Raw genomic sequence first — 17221 nt, 5'->3', positions numbered from 1 at the left:
GCCCAGGTTACCCAGGAACCCTGTGTCAGCCAGCCCTTTGAGACCAGCTGGAGTGCCCAGGTTATTTGGGAATGACAGGCCAGAGTAGGAGGTGTTGTGAGCTGTCAGGCTGGCACCCCCAAAATGCAGTGGCATTGCCTTCCTCCTGGGCACGTCCTAGGCTGGCCGGTGCTGGCAGCCGGCGGAAGCAGGGCACTTCTGAACTGCTCTGCGCCTGGAGATAGGAGACAACAGGGGGAAGAGCTGAGAAGAGGCAGACACTGTAGGGATGGGCAAAGTCATAAAATCATAGAATTATTTGGTTGGAAAAGACCTTTCAGATCATCGAGTCCAACTGTGGCTGTCCAATACTAAATCATATCCCTGAGCACCCCATCTACCCGTGTTTTAAATACCTCCAGGGACAGTGACTCCACGACTTCCTGGGCAGCCAGTTCCAGTGCCTGATAACCCTTTCGGTGAGGTCTAATCTGAACCTCCCCTGATGCAACTTGAGGCCATTTCCTCTCCATCTATCACTTGTTACTTGGGAAAAGAGACAGACCCCCACGTTGCTACAACCTCCTTTCATGCAGTTGCACACAGTGATAAGGTCTCTCCTCAGCCTCCTTCTGTCCAGGCTGAACAACCCCAGTTCCCTCAGCCGTCTCTCATAAGGCTTGTTCTCCAGCCTCTTCCCCGGCTCCACTGCCCTAGCAAATCTTTGTGAATCCTTCTGCTCAGTCAGGGCTCACAGCGACCCCCACGGAGCCTCCCGTGCAGCATCAGTTTTACAAGCCGGAGTCTTCGGGGAGCGCCACACAATGGACCCCCAAGGCCTGAGGCTGCTGAGGGCGCTCTCCCCCGGTGGGCGCAGATAGGGGCAGAAGTAGAGACAGGGGCTCGGGCTTTCCCCGTCCCAGGCCGCTGCCTCGCTGCCTGCAGCCTCATCTCTATGGCGAACCCGGATGTGGCTCCCTTGGCCTCGGGACCGGAAGTGGCCTCGGGACCGGAAGTGGCCTCGGGACAGGAAGCAGCACGGAGCGATGGCGGCGCCGCTGCTCGCGGCGATGTTGCTGGTGCTGCTGCTCGCGGCGCCGGGGCGGGCGCGGCGAGACGAGCTGCGGGAGGAGCTGCTGCTCAGCCCGCTTCCCGCCGGCGATGTGGCCGCCACGTTCCAGTTCCGCACGCGCTGGGACGCCGACCTGCCGAGCGGCGCCGGTACGGGCGGGATGGAGGGCTTAGGGAATGGCGTCAGAGGCGGGGATGCTGCGGGGAGCAGGACGGGGAGGCTCTGCAGAGGGACCTGGATCCATGGGCTGTCGTCAGCTGTATGAGATACAAGGGCAAGTGCCGGGTCCTGCACTTGGGTCACAACGAAACTGTGCAGCGCTCTGGGCTCGGGGAATAGCGGCTGGGAAGCTGCCCGGTGGGAAAGGACCTGGGGCTGTTGGTTGGCAGTGGCTGAACATGAGCTGGCAGTGGCCCAGGTGGGCAAGAAGGCTAACAGTGTCCTGGTTTGGATCAGCCATGGCATGAGCAGCAGCAGCAGGAAAGGGATTGTCCCCCAGCACTCGGTGCTGGTGAGGCCACACCTCAAATCCCATTTTTAGTTTTGGGCCCCTCGCTATAAAAAGACAACAAGCTGCTGGTCTCTTCTCCTAAGTTACAAGCTTTTGTCTGTGTCGACAAAAAGAAATGGCCTCAAGTTGTGCTGGGGAAGGTGTAAATTGGATTAAGGAAAAATTTCTCTACTGAAAGAGTGGTGAAACATTTGAACCAGATACCGAGGGAAGTGGAGTCACTATCCCTGTTCAAAAAGCTTGTAGCAGTGGGTTTTCCAATTCCAACCTTAATGATTCTGTGAGGCTGGAGGGGCTGAGGGTTGCGGTGATATCAGCATGAGGAGGCTTGGCACGGTGATGCAAGCAGGCTGCATATGAATATGGGAGAGGATAACATCATTTGTGGCCTGGCCCTGTGTGACGTCAGGGACTGGGAAGCAATGAGATGGCCAGTGCAGGGGCTAACACTGTCTGCAGTCTCTCACTACAGGCTCTTCCCAAAGGCACTGGGGCAGCTGGTAGCAGCGTTGGGCGTGCGGGAGCTCCACCTCGCCCTCACCCAGGGCTTCTGGCGCACCCGGACCTGGGGGCAGCCGCCCCTCCAGGCTCCTGCAGGCGCCGAGCTCTGGGTCTGGTTCCAGCCCAACGTCACCAAGTAGGTACCTCAGCTGTAGGTCTGTCCCTCTGGGTCCCCTGTGCAGCCACCACTCCTGGGAGTCATTGCCCTTCTCACATGAGGCAGCTGCAGTGTGTGCAGGGGTCTCCTGGGTTGGAAAATATCCACTGGAATAAACAATCTGCAGCCCCAGGAGCAATTCTAAGGAAAAGCAGAACATAGTCCCACTCAGTGCGCAGGCAGGATGTGGTGCTGAGGGCAAACCCTTGTTCACTAAGGGAACAAGTAATTCCCTTATGGCCTCTTGTGATGACAAACCCTCCGTGCTAATAAAACAGGGTTATATCTTTATCTCTCATCTGTGACTCTCTTCCTTTGACTCCTGTCCAATACCTGTTACCAACTTCGTCAGCACAGCCCCTGTTGGAGCCGCAGCTCCTCTGTGTGAACTCCCAAGTGGCCCATTCTGGGTCTCCTGGTCAGGTCAGCTTTCAGAGCTGTACCAAGGTGCTGCTTTAGGTCTCACAGCCCCTTCTCCACATACTGCATGTCAGCTCCCACGTGCTCCCTGCTCCCTCAGCCAGCTGCACCCACTGCTGCATCCTCAGCTGTGTGGAGCCCTGCCAGCCGTGGGGCTGCCCCTGTGGGGAGTTTCTGCTAGATCTCACATGTTAGAGTAAAGTACTAAGAGAGCTGGAGAGCAGCAGCCTCTGCCTGCCCACTCCTTGCAGCTCCAGAAAGCCAGTGGGGTCACCCCCATGTATTTATTGAATGGTACTGACTTAATACTTGTTGTCTGATGATTCAAGCTGCTGAGTAATCTCTGATATCTGTTCTCGCACAGTGTTGACAAAGCCTGGAAAGAACTCAGTAACATCCTCTCAGGAATATTCTGTGCTTCCCTCAACTTCATTGACTCGACCAACACAGTCACCCCAACGGCATCCTTCAAACCCCTTGGCTTAGCCAACGGTGAGCCCAGCCCAGCTCTGCCTTCTTTTGCATCCAGCTTTAGTTCTGCCCCTGTGCCACCACGGGGAGTCTGAGCACTGGTCTTGCAATGACTCTGGGTTTGGATGTGTATGACAGGGTCCATTAACGTCCTCCTGGAAGGATTTCCTCTCCCAACAAATGAGGCTTGGATTTGAGCAGAGGAAACCCACAAGCAGGACATGCAAGTGTTCGCAGACCCTTGTCTGTTTTTCAGAAATGTATTTTATGAAACAGCAAGGACTAGAGGATTTAATTCACTCATGAAAACAATCTGCTAGAATATGCCCTTACCTGTTCTTTCCAAATCACTCTGAACAGAGTGGGATCTAGTCCCAGTGGAGCTTCTGGCATCTCAGGGATATTGAGAGGGTAGGTGGGCTGTGGGGTATGCTGCAGGGTGGAACTGGTCTGCTTTTGCTCTCGTGCCCATAGAGGTACCAGCCTGCTGACCTTCCACCTCCCTGCCCAGGGACAGATCACAATCTCCTGCGATATGCTGTCCTGCCCCGGGAGGTCGTCTGCACAGAGAACCTCACACCTTGGAAGAAGCTGCTTCCATGTGGCTCAAAGGTAACAGCAGGTCCTGCTGCCTCACTGCACTGCTTCCGATGGAACTGGTTCCTGACAGCAATCCAGGAACACAGACGGGGAAATCTCAGTGGGGTTTTCTCTCTAGTAGAGAACAGACCTGGGGCTGAGTTTCTCCTTCTCTCCCTGCAGGCGGGGCTTGCTGTGCTGTTGAAGGCTGAGCGCCTGTTCCACAGCAGCTACCACTCGCAGGCAGTGCACATCCGTCCCATCTGCAGGGTAAGTGTGAAGCTTAGGGCTCCCTTATTTAACACTCCCAAGAGAAAATCCAAACCCTTCTTGCAACACTGCAGGGTGGCACACAAGCTTGCCCAGCTCCCCTGCGGTGAGTTCACTGTCTCTCACAGCTGTCATCCTGCTTCTCTGGTCTCACCTGCATCCCCATGGGTTTCTTGCAGTCCTGGTGGAGTTCCAGCTCCCTCCTGGTGTCCTGCCCATCCAGAAGGTTTGATCAGAGCTGTCTCTCTTCCTGTTGTCCAGGATGCCTCCTGCCTGGCCGTGTCTTGGGAGCTCAGACAGACCCTCTCCGTGGTCTTTGACACGTTTTCCAGTGGCCAAGGAAAGAAAGGTAAGCTCAGCAGCAATGCGCTGTGATCCTCAAGTGCCCATGGCACTTCACCTGCCACTAACTTTGCCTCCTGCAGACTGGTCCCTCTTTAAGATGTTCTCTCGCACACTAACTGACGCCTGTCCTCTGGCATCGGAGAGCAAAGTCTATGTTGACATCTCCCCTAAGAACAAGGTAACACTTACGGACAAAACAACACCCCCTGCTTCCTCAATTCAGGCACTTTATGTGGCAATGAAGCACCTTCAAGTCCCCCACCTGCATGGCCAGGCCCTCCAGGAGTTCTCTGGCTGATGAAGGGAGGTGGTTTCCTTCCTCTGAGCAGGGCTGCAGGGATGAGTGCTGAGCTGGCCTTTCGGTGGGAGAGCTCAGGGCCAGCCAGGGGCGCTTTGCCCAGCACTGCCAGTTACTTGAAGAGGCATTTTTCCTTTTATGTTTCATTTGCTTTCTCAGGAAAAGGAGTTGCTGGAAGTGACTCCTCCTCCAACATCTGTACATGAAGCTATTGTCCAGGGAGAGAAGAGAACCTATGCCGTCTATGACCTGCTGAGCGCCTCACTCTTCAACACATCTCGCAGCCTCAATGTACAGTTGAAGTGGAAGCGGCCTGAAGACAGCTGTGAGTGACCAGAACCTCATGCACCACTGGTCAGGGCTCCAGGCCTAAAATTCCCCTAGCACAGCCCCTCATTCCTGTGTCCTGTTCTCTTTTGCAGCAGAACTGCCCACCCCCGTGCTCCATGCTCACCGCTACGTGAGTGGATATGGGCTGCAGACCGGAGAGATCAGCACTCTCATCTACAACAGTCACCCGTACCGGGCTTTCCCCGTCATCCTGCTGGAGACGGTGCCGTGGTATCTGCGACTCTATGTGCACACTCTGACCATCATCACAAAGGGGAAGGAAAACAAGCCAAGTGAGTAAACCCTCCTGAGAGCACATGCCACCCAGTTCCCTTGGCATGAGGAGCTTATTCCAGAAATGGTTTAGTCTGTCTGTCAGGCCTCAGTGATCACTGGGAAACAAAACATCTTAGAAGTTTTTCCAAGCCTTCCACTCAGCACTCAGAGCAGAAGAGACTAAGTCTGTCTCATAAGAGGCATGTGGACAGTTTCATAATCCAACAAGGGTCTTAACCAAACTGAACTGATTTTTGTGGTACAGGAGGCTTGATTTAAAACTGATGGCCAGGTCTTATTTTTCATTTGTACCTTCCCTTATGAACACATGACTTTCATTGGTCTTTAGAGCTCTAAAGACCAGCCAGATTCAGATTTATCACATGCTTTTTGCTACCTCTGCATCTTCACTTCCCCAGAAAACCTCTGCCAGGACAGCAGAAACAAGAGCATCCACCCCAGAGGAGATGTCCAGGCAGTGTGGGATTGGACAAGGTCCTCCCAGTGCCACTGACACGTGTCTTTGGGGTTAGGTTACATCCATTACCAGCCCGCCCAGGACCGGAGACGACCACACCTCTTGGAAATGCTGATCCAGTTGCCAGCCAACTCTGTCACCAAGATCACAATCCAGTTTGAGAGGGCCTTACTGAAGTGGACAGAGTACCCGCCTGACCCCAATCATGGATTTTATGTCGGGTAACACAAACCTCAGCTCCTTTTCCTCTTCTGGACCTCATGTAGGACTTGCTGTTCAGGTCTCTGGAGAGGGGAAGAACTCTTGCTGTCTCTTTTCTGGCAGAACTGACACTAGTGTGTCCTTTGTCTCCTTAGTTCATCTGTGCTTAGTGCCCTGGTGCCCAGTGTCATTGCAATGAAGGACGTGGATGTGGAGCAGAGCCCTCTCTTCACCTCACTGTGAGTGTTCTTGTGCTGGGGAGTGGGGCTGTACCGCAGTGTCTGCTGTCATCCCGTCTGGTGAGCACAGAGCAGCAGTCCTGTGCAGGCTGACGCTCCCTTGCCTCTTCTGCTCTCCAGGTTTCCTTCCTCTGATGGCTCCAGCTATTTCGTACGCCTGTACACTGAGCCACTGCTTGTGAATTTGCCAACACCAGACTTCAGCATGCCTTACAATGTCATCTGCCTGACCTGCACCGTGGTGGCGGTGTGCTACGGCTCCTTCTACAACCTGCTGACCAGAACATTTCATGTAGAAGAGCCAAGCCGGGGCGGGCTGGCCAAGCGGCTGGCCAACATCATCCGCAAATTCAGGGGGGTGCCCCTTCTCTGACAGACCTAGGACAGCCAGCACTGGCCTCTCTCTGTGCGGAGACCCAGGGAGCACAGCGCTGCTGCCTGTTGCCTTTGCTGGTACCAGCCTGCTCCATTTTGCTGCCCGACTCTCTCTTTGGGATCCAACAAGCTGAGAGATCACTTCGGTTAAGATGGGAAATGGCTCTAAGCCCACTGACTACTGCACTGCTCTGGGACTGGGAAAGGTCTAAGACTTCTCTTTGGGAGGTGGGTAACTTATATGCCGGGAATGATGCTGAAAGTAAACTTGTACCATTTTGTACATTTGGGCTGCTCCTGGTTGGTTTTATTTTCTTCACCCCACAGTCTGACCCTGTAAAGATGTGAGCTGCTACCTCTCTAGCATGCTACTGAGACAGCTGGGAGGACGCAGATATGGGAAAGGGCTTCATCTGCTCTACTAGCTCACCTTCCACACTGCACCACATTTCAGCCAGTTTGCAAATTAATCTGGGGCCATACCAAGGGTTTCTTTTCTTAAGAAGATGTTTTCTTGATCCCAGCTTCTATTTGCAGCATTTCGAAACCCCACCACCCCCTCACCCCTCTGCTGCTGCACAACATCCTCATTTATCCACCTCTGCCTGACGGCTCCTCTGCACCCATGGTGCTCTGAGAGCTTCGAGGAGCCTCTGGGCTCAGCAGACCCCAGGTGCAGAGCTGTGGCTAAGCTGGGCTCTGCTCTCAGGGGTGCCACTCGACATGTCACACACGCACTGCCCGCTTGTAATGCGCACCCTCACCGCGTCCAGGCACAGTGACCACTCACTCTGCGCATGCGCACTGCCTCCCCGCGCAGTGCCACACCCCCCCGCTGCGCATGCGCAGCACCTCCCCGAGCAGCGCCCGCCGCGTGGAGCTGCCGCTCCTCCCTTCGCGAATGCGCACTGAGCCCCTCGCGCGGCGCCCGGCTCCTTCTGCGCACGCGCAGTACCGCCCCACGCACTGCCCTGTCAGGTCGTGCATGCGTAGTGCCCGCTCAGCACCCCACGCACCGCCACCCCCGCCGTGCCTGTCACGCCGCGCATGCGCAGTGCCCGCCGTGCGGGGCTGCCCGCGGCGCCGCCTGACGGAGCGGGTTTCCCCGGGCCTGGCCTCTCCCTTTTCCTCCTCGGGGCGCGGCGGCGGCCTTGGCCCCGCGATGGCGGCGTGAGGCGGCGCCGTGAGTACGGGCCGGGGCACCCGGGGCCGGGGGAGGCGGTCGGGAAGGAGCCAGGCCGCCGCTCGGGCCGGGCCGGTGCGGGAGTAGCGGCACCGCGTTCCCCCCTCGCAGCTTCCCACAGCGGAGCCCAGAGCAAGAGGAGGCTCGCAGAGGCTCCTCTACAGCCGGGACGCGGGCAGGCGGCCCGCCGGAGGCTCTACGAACGCTTGGAGGCGGCTGCAGAGAGAGCTTACATGAGGAGCAGATCTGCTCTCCCTGGCGAGCAGTGACAGGAGCCGAGGGATGGCAGAAGATGTGCCAGAGAGGGTTAGGTTGGACACTAGGGGGGCCTAGAGGAAAGCTGGGGAGAGACTGTTTACAAAGGCTTGTAAAGATAGGACGAGGGGCAATGGATATAAACTGGAAAGGGGCAGATTTAGACTGGGCATAAGGAAGAATTTCTTCACTATGAGGGTAGTGAGGCACTGGCACAGTTTGCCCAGGTAAGTTGTGGCTGCCCCATCCCTGGAGGTGTTCAAGGCCATGTTGGATGGGCCTTGGGCAGCCTGAGCTAGTGGGAGGTGTCCTTGCCCATGGCAGGCAGTTGGAACTGGATGATCTTTAAGGTCCCTTCCAACCCAAACTGTTGTATGATTCTGTGATTCTATGATTAGGAAAAAGTTCTTCACTCAGAGGGCGGTGGAGCACTGAGACAGGCTCCCCAGGGAAACAGTCACTGCACCAAGCCTGTCGATATTCAAAAAGTATTTGGACAACACACTTAGACACGGTGTAAATTTTGGAGTTGTCCTATGCAGGGATAAGAGTTGGACTCAATGATCCTTGTGGGTCTCTTCCAGCTCAGATCATTCTGTGAGTTCAGTGGGATACACATTGCTCCTCACGTTCCAGACACATAAGTCCAAGAGAAGACAAAGCCCAAAGCTCTTAAACACCATCTCACAACATACCGAGCTCTCCTACACTCCCTTACCACTGCACTGAGACATTACAGCTGATCTCACACACACTGTGCTACTGGAGGAACTTTGCCCAGCCAGCCTGTATGTCAGACTCCCCAGAACCCCTTGCCAACACTGCTGTTTTTCCTCTACCCAAGGCATAGAAACTAGCCTCCATCAGCCTGTATTCAGATTTCTGAAGGCTGTCAAAGGCATAAAAGGTAGAGAAGAGATCCAAATTAAGGCTAAAAATAATTGTGTTTCTCAGGGAGCTTGGAATGGGCCTGGAATTCACAGTCTTTGGCGATTAAAGGCAGGGGGGACCACTGAGAATAAATTAGTACAGATGAGAGTAACAATACTTCAGATGACAACTGTCAATATTGACATCTTTTCCCACCACAGAGCTGGCTGACTTAAGGTTCTGCTCCTGTGATTTATTGTGTGGAGAAACACAGATAGTGCTACTACCCTCCTGCTCCCAGGTGGAGGAGGTTTGTTGGTCCTGGTGCTGTGAGCACACTGCAGTCTAAATTGAGTGGGCACTCCACTACTCGATAGAAGCTAATCAATCCACCAATCAGTAATGAACCTCAGAGAGCAGCTATGGAAGCTGGGAAAAGAGGAGCTCAACAGCCTCTGCTTTTCGTGAAGTGAGCCGCTTTGCCTTATCTCTAGCTTTAGAAAACAGAACACTTCATAACCCTGAGGCTTGGTCAGTCAAGGATATGCAGCTCTTTTGGAGACTGTTTGCAATTATATTGCACCATTTCTGAGCCTACATCAAGTGCTCGAGGCATGAACTTATCAAGAACTGGAGTAAGGCCTTTGCCAAAAATTGAAGACTCGCTTTTTCTAGCTGAGTCACACTGGCAGATAAAGCTTTAAAAAAATAGAGAAAAAATAGCAGTAGGGCCACCCCCCCCCCCCCCAAGTTAAATCCCAGATACTGCAAATAGATCTTAGAGTTTAAAGAGCTGTGATTCTTGGATTTTTTTAAGAGAGAGAGGGTTGGCATCTAAAAAGCTTGTCTGCTGTTGCTTTTCTTAGCTGAACTCCTCAAACTTGTCACTTAATAGCTCTTTTGCCTCTTCCCCCTCCTCACCAATGCTTTGGATATTGTATATTATTAGTGCTACCTGATGTTTGAGAGTTGCTTGTTGAAGCTGGCAGCAAGCAGCAGTGGCTGCCCACATCAGTTCAAGTTATATGACTGTGAACAGATTTTTAATTTAAACAGTTTTTGGGGAACTGTACTACAGGTGAGCTGCGTAGTAAGCAACTCAGTGCTAGTCCCCAAGGCTCACTCTTAGTTGATGTGCATTGTTTAACTCGTGAGATTTTTATCTATTTTTATCCATGGCTTTTCATTCTGAAGCAGAACTTTGGCTTCTGGGACAGGGTAAGATTAGCATCATCACCCCCCAATAAAAGGGTTACTCAGTCCTTTATTGCAGAGCTCTCAGCTGCCAGCCTGGCTGACTGTTTCAGTAGTATATGCTGGGAAAGTTCTTTGTGGACGGTACTGGCTTAATAGCTGCCTTAATAAGGTCTGAACAAGCTTACCTATTAAGTGTTTAGTGAAAACCGGCTTTTTATTCTCCTCAACAGGGTAAATGGACTGCTAAGTAGTTAATACATTCTTTAGAAAGGTGCAGAGCTAGTGTTGATGCACTCATGCATAAAATGTACAATGTAGGAACACCTCTAGGCCTCTTAATTGCTGAATTGACTTGTAGAATATCAAGGAGCAGCTTGCTAGCTCCTCAGATGGATTTATTCTAAAATGTGACCAATCCACTGCAAAGCACTACAGATGTGGGCTGTGCTGCTCACTTTTGTCATAATTAATGTTTTGTTTCTGGCTGGGAAAGGTGTGTTGTTGCCTTTGCGCTGGAATTTGAAAATCCTCCTCACAAGTACATGCTGGTAGGACCTGCTGGTTTTAAATGGTTTTGAAAGGGAAGATGACAGAAGGAAGGGCTGTGAACACGATGGAAGCCAATTAACAAGCATGTGGAAAAGCATTGGTGTTTGCTTACTAATGAGATGCACAGGGAACCTCTCCAGGCTGCTCCTCTGCCTGCAGGAACTGCCGAGGAGGCAGCTCCAGCAGCACGTGGAGATCAGAGGGAGCCACTGAGTGTTGGCTGTGGGGAGATCAGCGGGAACATCGCTAGCTCTCTGCTGCCAAGGGCTTTGAAGCAAGTTCAGGTGGCTCCAAGAGCTGTGGAGGAGCAAGAGGAGGCAGGTGGTGCGATGAAAAGGAGCTGTCTGGTAAACAGGAGTGGCCACCAAGTCAGATGACTTGAGCAAGAACATGAAAGCAGTCTTGAGAATAGCAGGACACCAGGCTGGCTAAGGAAAGAGATGAGTCAGGCAGGAGAGAACTAGAGCAACTGGTTGAGGAAAAGCAGGACGGGGTTGTGAAAGAGACCTGGTAGAAATACTGTTGGGTGACAGGTTATTATTTGCTCTGGGACATGGTAATCTTTAGCTTGGATCATGAGGAGGGGACAAAGAAAACAAAGTAGGAATTTCTCATTTGCAAGTTTCACCTTGCTTGAGAACGTGGGCAAAACTGAATATTGTTTCAGCTTCAAGATGGGACTCCGGATCCTGAGCAGCAAGGAGAGTGATGGTTCCCTGCTAGATAAAGAGTTCATAGCAGGAGATGCTATTTCTCTTTGATCAATAGGGTGGCAAGAGAACTCGGTCTCATTGCCAGCTGTATAAAGGCATCTCCAATGAAGAGCTAGGAAGACTATGTATCTCACAACAATCTTGAGGAAGGCAGAACTGTGGAAGTCTCAAGTATCTTATCTAGGATCTGCTGTGGGAGATGGTGGACAAAAGGTTTTCAGCCTTTAACTGATGAAGAGCAAAGGGGCACATGAAAATATGAGCAAACTGACTACAGCTGCCAGACTAACTGTTCTAATATCTGTGTTTGTTACGGTCCAAGAGATTTGCAGATTGAAGACTTTGACATTGAAACCTCATAGTAAAAATACCACTATTAAATGGTTCCTCATTCTGCAAAGTAGATGCATCAATTGCTACAAGCAACTGGCTCTTCCAGGAAATACCAATATTTAAAAATGGGTGCTTTGGTTCCAAGATGGATTTGTGTTTGTAGGAAGTATTTAGGTAGTGCTTACAGTCTTAGAACCAAATCACTGTTTGGAGCCTTATTGCTGAAGTCTTTCCTGTGATGAGGAGGCCAGACTATGGGGTTAAACACAGCTGTATCACAAATTATAGTCTTAAACTGTAGTCAGTTGTAAAGTTTGGAGGCTAAAGGTTAGTAGTAGTAGTAGTGACATATGGTGACATGTGGCCTTATTAAAGCAGGGAGATTTATGGCATCATCCTTGAATGTTTTAGAGCTTTGTTCCAGCTTTGTGCTCTGCTGACAGGCATATCGTTACTTCAAAACTGCAGGAATGGTTGACCCAAGGACTGCCACACACATCCAGCTAGAGTCAAGCTGCTGTGATTTCAGGGCTGGATCTAGCGAAAGTATTGCATGATGTTTGTGCGGGAGTTGTACTGCTCAGTGCTCAGAGCCCCTGGGAGAGAGACTATAGGAAACGTCAAGGAATGCTTCAGGAGGATTAAGGTGGCAGCAGATCATTGATTAGGTACAACTTTGTTGTACTCAATACAATATGAACTAAAAAGTTGGCTGGCAGGGTTTATTTACCTTTCTGTTCAGGTATTTGTTAACTTCTTTCCAAGGAGAAGAATGGAGAGAAAAGATCTAATACTCTTGAAGTACTTTTACTCCAGAAGAACATAAGCTGTTTCCAAAGGCTTGTGGACAACATGTTTAGTTCTGAAATAAGCAATCCTTATCTCCAGGATAAGGAGATGGTGGAAACGGGGTGGGAACTAGACTTGCTCTTACAGAAATGAGTGAGTGACCTGCATAAGACAGGACTAACATTGGGAGTTTTATTCCTTTGATTTGACTTTATCCACATTGCAACCTATAACAACTCCTTCCTTATTCTTTGGCTGCCTAGCAGCGGCTTAGTTTTACTAATTGAACCCCAGCTGCCCTCTCTGCTGGAGAGCACTCTCTTCCAGGAGCACCAGCACAACATACTTTCCCCAGATACTCTTAATCCATTTGCCCTGGTGGAGATCTTGGCCTGCATTCTCCCTCACTAGCACTAAAATAGAATCCTGCTGCTAAGAACACAGTGGATGGCAGCATGCTGCTTGCTTCTGACAACAGAGCTGGTTGGTGCCTACAAGCTTAGAGAGCTGTAAGACAAGTCTGACCTCAGTATTTTTTTGGAAGAGAACCATGTGTGGTTTTCTCTTGGCTTTTCTGTGCAATCCCTCATTCTACCTCCCTTTGCCAGGAAATCCCTTCACCTGCCAACAGGAGCCAGCAGAATGTGCTGTTTGTTTACCTTCTGACTCCTTCATCCCACTAACCTTCCCACCCCTCAGTGGTAATCCTAACCGGCTCGGCTCAGCCTTTCTTCCTTCTGACAGAGTACTGCTCAGTTGGGTGTTTTCAGATGAAGGGATTGCTGCCAGGAGCTGGCTGGGCTCTGTGAGGTGAGGCTGGGGTTTCTCCTCTTGCCTGCCTTTCTGTGTGCCCTGGCTGGCAGCTGCTTCGTTCAGCCTTGCCATGTGTCATCATGATGTACTACAGGATAGCAGGAAAGAGCATGGTTCCCAAGCTCTTCCCTTTTCCAGCATTCCCCTGCACGGTTTTGCCTTCTTGAGGTAATAAGCTAGGAGTCTGTGTAATCGCTTCTCATGGTTTCCCTACTAAAGGAAATCTTCCAGTTATTCCCTTGTGACAATGTTGATATCTTCTCGCCTGACCTGCTGTTGCTACCCCAGATGCTAAACTCCTGTCCCCTTTCAACAGTTCTGGCCCTGTAAAAACCCCATAAGGCATTTATTATTTTTAAAGCTATCTGAATTTATTGGATGAAGATGATTGAGCTGCTTAGAAAGAAAAACACCCCACACACTCTGTTTAGTTCATGTGGTTGCTAAAGGTAGAAGCAGCATGTTTTCTGATTTGTAGTGTGCTGCCACCCCTGGTTAGCGAAGCTCTTAAATCTCACTGTTTCCACAGGGTTTTATAATAATCCAAGTGAGGAAATCATGTTTACAGCACTTACGAAAATTGCTGTTTTGAGACTGTCTCCTCTTTGATCTATTCACATACTTTGTCTTATCTGACTTCAGCTGATTGGCAAGGATTACAGATCCCTTAAGCACGGACTGTCGTTCCCTTTGTTTTGCAGCCTGGACACCATTGTGGCTCTCCTGGGTAGCTGTGTATATAGCTTGAATTTTATGCTGTCCCACTGGAAGGCTTTATAATGGGTCTTTGCCTGGGGAGAAAGCAGTTCTTGTGCTTAACACTTCCAGACACTTCTGCACTAACACTTCCTTAACACTTCTTTGTAGCACCTCAGCTGCATTTCTTTATACCATCACTCAGGTCTTTAGATAAATGTGTATGTAGGGAAGGTTTGTTTTCCTTTCTGTTCCCTTTCCCTTTCTGTTTCTGCACTATGCTAGAGAAGACTCTCACAGTTGTTAGGTTGGGTAAAAAGCTGAGAAACAGAGTGCACAAGGGATACACTTGTGCACCAGCAATAGGTGTCCCCAAGCCAAGTGGTTCAAAAGGCAGGAATTTTTCACCAGCTCCAAGATACATTAGAATTTAGTACTGGGAATTGAAGCATCAGCATACGGTGCTTGGGAGTAAATGAAGCTGTATGAGAAGAACGTCTGTTGATAGTTTTTTTACTGTGTTTCTCTGACAGTCTAATGTTTTACTTCTCCCTACAGAACACAGCCTGACCACCTGCCTGCCAGAGGAGTTGCTGAGACTGTTCTGGAGCACATCCGATTGCTGCTGCCACCAGGCCCCAGCCAACAAGCCACAATGTACTGCCTGCAGTGGCTGCTACCTGTCCTGCTCATACCCAAGCCCCTCAACCCAGCACTGTGGTTCAGTCACTCAATGTTCATGGGCTTCTACCTGCTCAGTTTCCTCCTGGAACGGAAGCCTTGCACAATTTGTGCCTTGGTCTTCCTGGCAGCTCTATTCCTCATCTGCTACAGCTGCTGGGGGAACTGCTTCTTGTATCACTGCACAGGATCCCAGTTGCCAGAATCAGCTCACGATCCCAGCATAGTGGGCACCTAGGAAACAATCTTCCAGGCTGCTGAGGGCTCATTTTGCTTTTAAAAGGGGGTGGGCTAGGGAGGAGGGAGGGGGTGTTAGGCATGTGCCTGGAGTAAAACAGCCGGTTTCCTCTATCTGCGTGTGGACTACAGTGGTAAATTCCTCCCACTCTGCCTGTGAAATTCGACTTGTTTACTGTGTGAACTCTGGCAGCACCACCTGCTGTTTTAGAAGCAGAAATCTTTTTCCTTCTCATATCACTGAGAAGGGACACCAGCCCTCCTGAGAACTGGTGGAGGACCGAGCTGCTGGCCTCTACCCATCTGCTGTGGAGCAGTGTTGCATGGCACTCACTTGTCTGCATTAGGCCACCGTGGTCTAACTCGGGGCGCTTGGCCCACTGATTCTACTCAAGTAGCTTCAAGATTCTCTTCACCTTCCTCTGTGGGGAGCCAGCCTTCCCACCTTGCTGATCAAGGGAAAGTGCTATAGCTCACAGATGCACTTGGCCAAAAGCTGCTGAAGCCAGAGGCAGTCGAGTCATCTCCTGCTCAGCCTGCCAAAGAGATGTGTGCACTGCCGAAGTGCTTTCTGAACAACTTGTGCTCCGAGATCATAGCCTGAAAGCCTCAGTTATGCTGCTGCTTTTATAAATTCTCACAGGTAGTGGAGACTGATTTTTTTCCCCCCTCCTCCTAGATTTCCAGGTTTTACCAAGGTGTTGGACTGTTGGAATAAAGAAATGGTATGCTGCAAGATACGGGGTTGTGAAAGCCACTGTGAACCTCACCCTATAAAACTCATGGTAGCCCAGAAGGCCAGGTGTGGGCAGAGCAGGAGAGGATCTTGAGGCAAAGGCATGGCCTGAAGCAGTAAATGCTTCAGCTGTGTTCAGTGGTGGTGTTTTCAGGCCAGAGGTGACAGAAGGTGCTAGTGCTACTGACTGGAGAATGGAGGAAGCAAGAGGAGTGCCTGGTGTCTCTGTCTCCCCTGGCAGAAGGATGTCAAGAAGTTGTGGTGGTAGATCAGGCCTACAGCCACAGCTGTGCAGAGCTCCATCCTGCATACATTATTCTGTGCAGCCATGGCTCTTGGGAAGCCCAGCCTAGGGCAGAAGTTTGTGGGAAACATTAACACAAAGTACTGTCTCTGAACTTTATAAAGTGTTTCCTGCCCTTTGACATCTGTTTGTCTTTACTTCAGTCTGGTGATGGAGAGCAGCAGAAGTGGCTGTTGCTGTCCCAAGGAAGTTCAAGTGATGAGGTTGTGAAACTTCCAGAGTATTGTTTGTTCATTGCACAGCTGTTCAAAACATTTAATAAAGCTTTATAAATTTGGTCTGTGGCCTCCTGCTGAGCATGATGCATTGGCTGCTCATTGCGGGTGCCTTAGCCCAGCAATTGTGTGTCTGTCTTGTTCTGTTCCCAGCTTGGTAACCCCAGAGTCTGCAACAAGAGGCAGAGCCTTTTTATCCTGTTGATCCCGGTACTGACTCTTCTCATTAGCTGTTTAACCCGAGAACCGTACTCGCAATTCCTAAACTGATCATGCACACAACACAGGAGGTCGCTTCTGGTTCTCTCTGCAGTTATTGTGACAGATTCCCCCCCTTTCCTTACCTCTTAAGGAAATTCAACCACAGAGCTACGTCCTGAAAGCTGCTAATCTCCGATGCCAGAAGTGTTAGCTGTCAGGCTCCTACACAGTGTCAGCCCATCCCACAACACTGGATCTTCCTGAGCTCTCCACCTGCTGTGGGCAGAGACTGGGCTGCCACCCAATTGCCATGAGCCATCCAGGGGGAGATTTGGTTGTGTTGGCCCTTCTCTGGCTTTGGCCATAACCCTGCATAGTACCAGGGGGAGAAGAGGGACACACTACAGCCAGAGATGGGATTATCAGATCCAACAGTACCCAGGAGCACCTTGGTTAAAAGGTGTACAAGCTGTGCAGCTGGAGCCGAAAACAGCTTCCTCTATGCTTGCTCCAAAGCCCTGAAGACGAAGTCCAAGTTGGAAGGGGTTCAGGGCCTATCAGTGTTTACATGGTGTGTGCCACGTCACCGAGAACAGATAGGGCAACTGCATCACTTGTCAGGCCAAGAGAAACCCCAGTAGCTGTCATCAGCTACAGCATAAATAACAAATTGAAAGGAGGGAAAGGCATCTCATTCATGAACCGTGCCAGAACTGTTGTCCAAGCTCTGAGCAACTTCTTAAGTCTAAATTTAAGCTGATGGTGTCAGTTCTTAAGAGTACTTTCAGTTGCTTGCTAGTAGCACTCTGCAGCAATTTAAATAAATCCTAGCCACAAACCCAGACAGCCTTTCAGATGAGAGCAAACCCCGGCTTTGTACATGGGGTTCAAGATAAGATGCGGCTCCAGGCTTTCCCTTCTGTGAGGCCTAACTTGGAGCTCAAAGG

The 17221-nt window shown here is 50.9% G+C and overlaps 2 protein-coding genes across 3 annotated transcripts; both read left to right on the top strand.

The window, feature by feature from the left end:
• Positions 1–980: 980 nt before the first annotated feature.
• PIGT (phosphatidylinositol glycan anchor biosynthesis class T) lies at positions 981–6770 on the top strand. The gene is made up of 12 exons (XM_054081150.1): positions 981–1200; positions 2022–2199; positions 3005–3132; positions 3623–3723; positions 3874–3960; positions 4222–4309; positions 4386–4483; positions 4763–4928; positions 5026–5226; positions 5743–5908; positions 6044–6127; positions 6248–6770. The coding sequence occupies exons 1-12, from the start codon at positions 1026–1028 to the stop codon at positions 6498–6500; spliced, it is 1725 nt and encodes a 574-aa protein (XP_053937125.1). The 5' UTR covers positions 981–1025; the 3' UTR covers positions 6501–6770.
• A 758-nt stretch (positions 6771–7528) lies between these two features.
• BLCAP (BLCAP apoptosis inducing factor) lies at positions 7529–16136 on the top strand. Of its 2 annotated transcripts, none has more exons than XM_054081812.1 (2): positions 7529–7689; positions 14459–16136. In XM_054081812.1, exons 1-2 carry the CDS (start codon positions 7550–7552, stop codon positions 14817–14819), a joined length of 501 nt encoding a protein of 166 aa, XP_053937787.1. In that variant the 5' UTR covers positions 7529–7549; the 3' UTR covers positions 14820–16136. The 2 variants fall into 2 exon arrangements, with proteins under 2 accessions (XP_053937787.1, XP_053937788.1); XM_054081813.1 differs by having other exon boundaries at positions 7547–7685.
• The last annotated feature ends 1085 nt before the right edge of the window (positions 16137–17221 follow it).

This window comes from Cuculus canorus, chromosome 16, assembly GCF_017976375.1.
Source record: "Cuculus canorus isolate bCucCan1 chromosome 16, bCucCan1.pri, whole genome shotgun sequence".
Taxonomy (NCBI): Eukaryota; Metazoa; Chordata; class Aves; order Cuculiformes; family Cuculidae; genus Cuculus; species Cuculus canorus.
The sequence above is the reverse complement of the archived record's forward strand: the minus strand, read 5'-3'. Positions and strand labels throughout refer to the sequence as shown.

Excerpts from the sequence above, each read along its gene's own strand:
- PIGT (XM_054081150.1), top strand. The coding sequence starts at position 1,026 with ATGGCGGCGCCGCTGCTCGCGGCGATGTTGCTGGTGCTGCTGCTCGCG. Across the intron at positions 1,201-2,021 it reads CGACCTGCCGAGCGGCGCCG|TCTCTCACTACAGGCTCTTC; the intron begins GTACGGGCGGGA and ends CACTGTCTGCAG. Across the intron at positions 2,200-3,004 it reads TTCCAGCCCAACGTCACCAA|TGTTGACAAAGCCTGGAAAG; the intron begins GTAGGTACCTCA and ends GTTCTCGCACAG.
- BLCAP (XM_054081812.1), top strand. The coding sequence starts at position 7,550 with ATGCGCAGTGCCCGCCGTGCGGGGCTGCCCGCGGCGCCGCCTGACGGA. Across the intron at positions 7,690-14,458 it reads GGCGTGAGGCGGCGCCGTGA|AACACAGCCTGACCACCTGC; the intron begins GTACGGGCCGGG and ends TTCTCCCTACAG.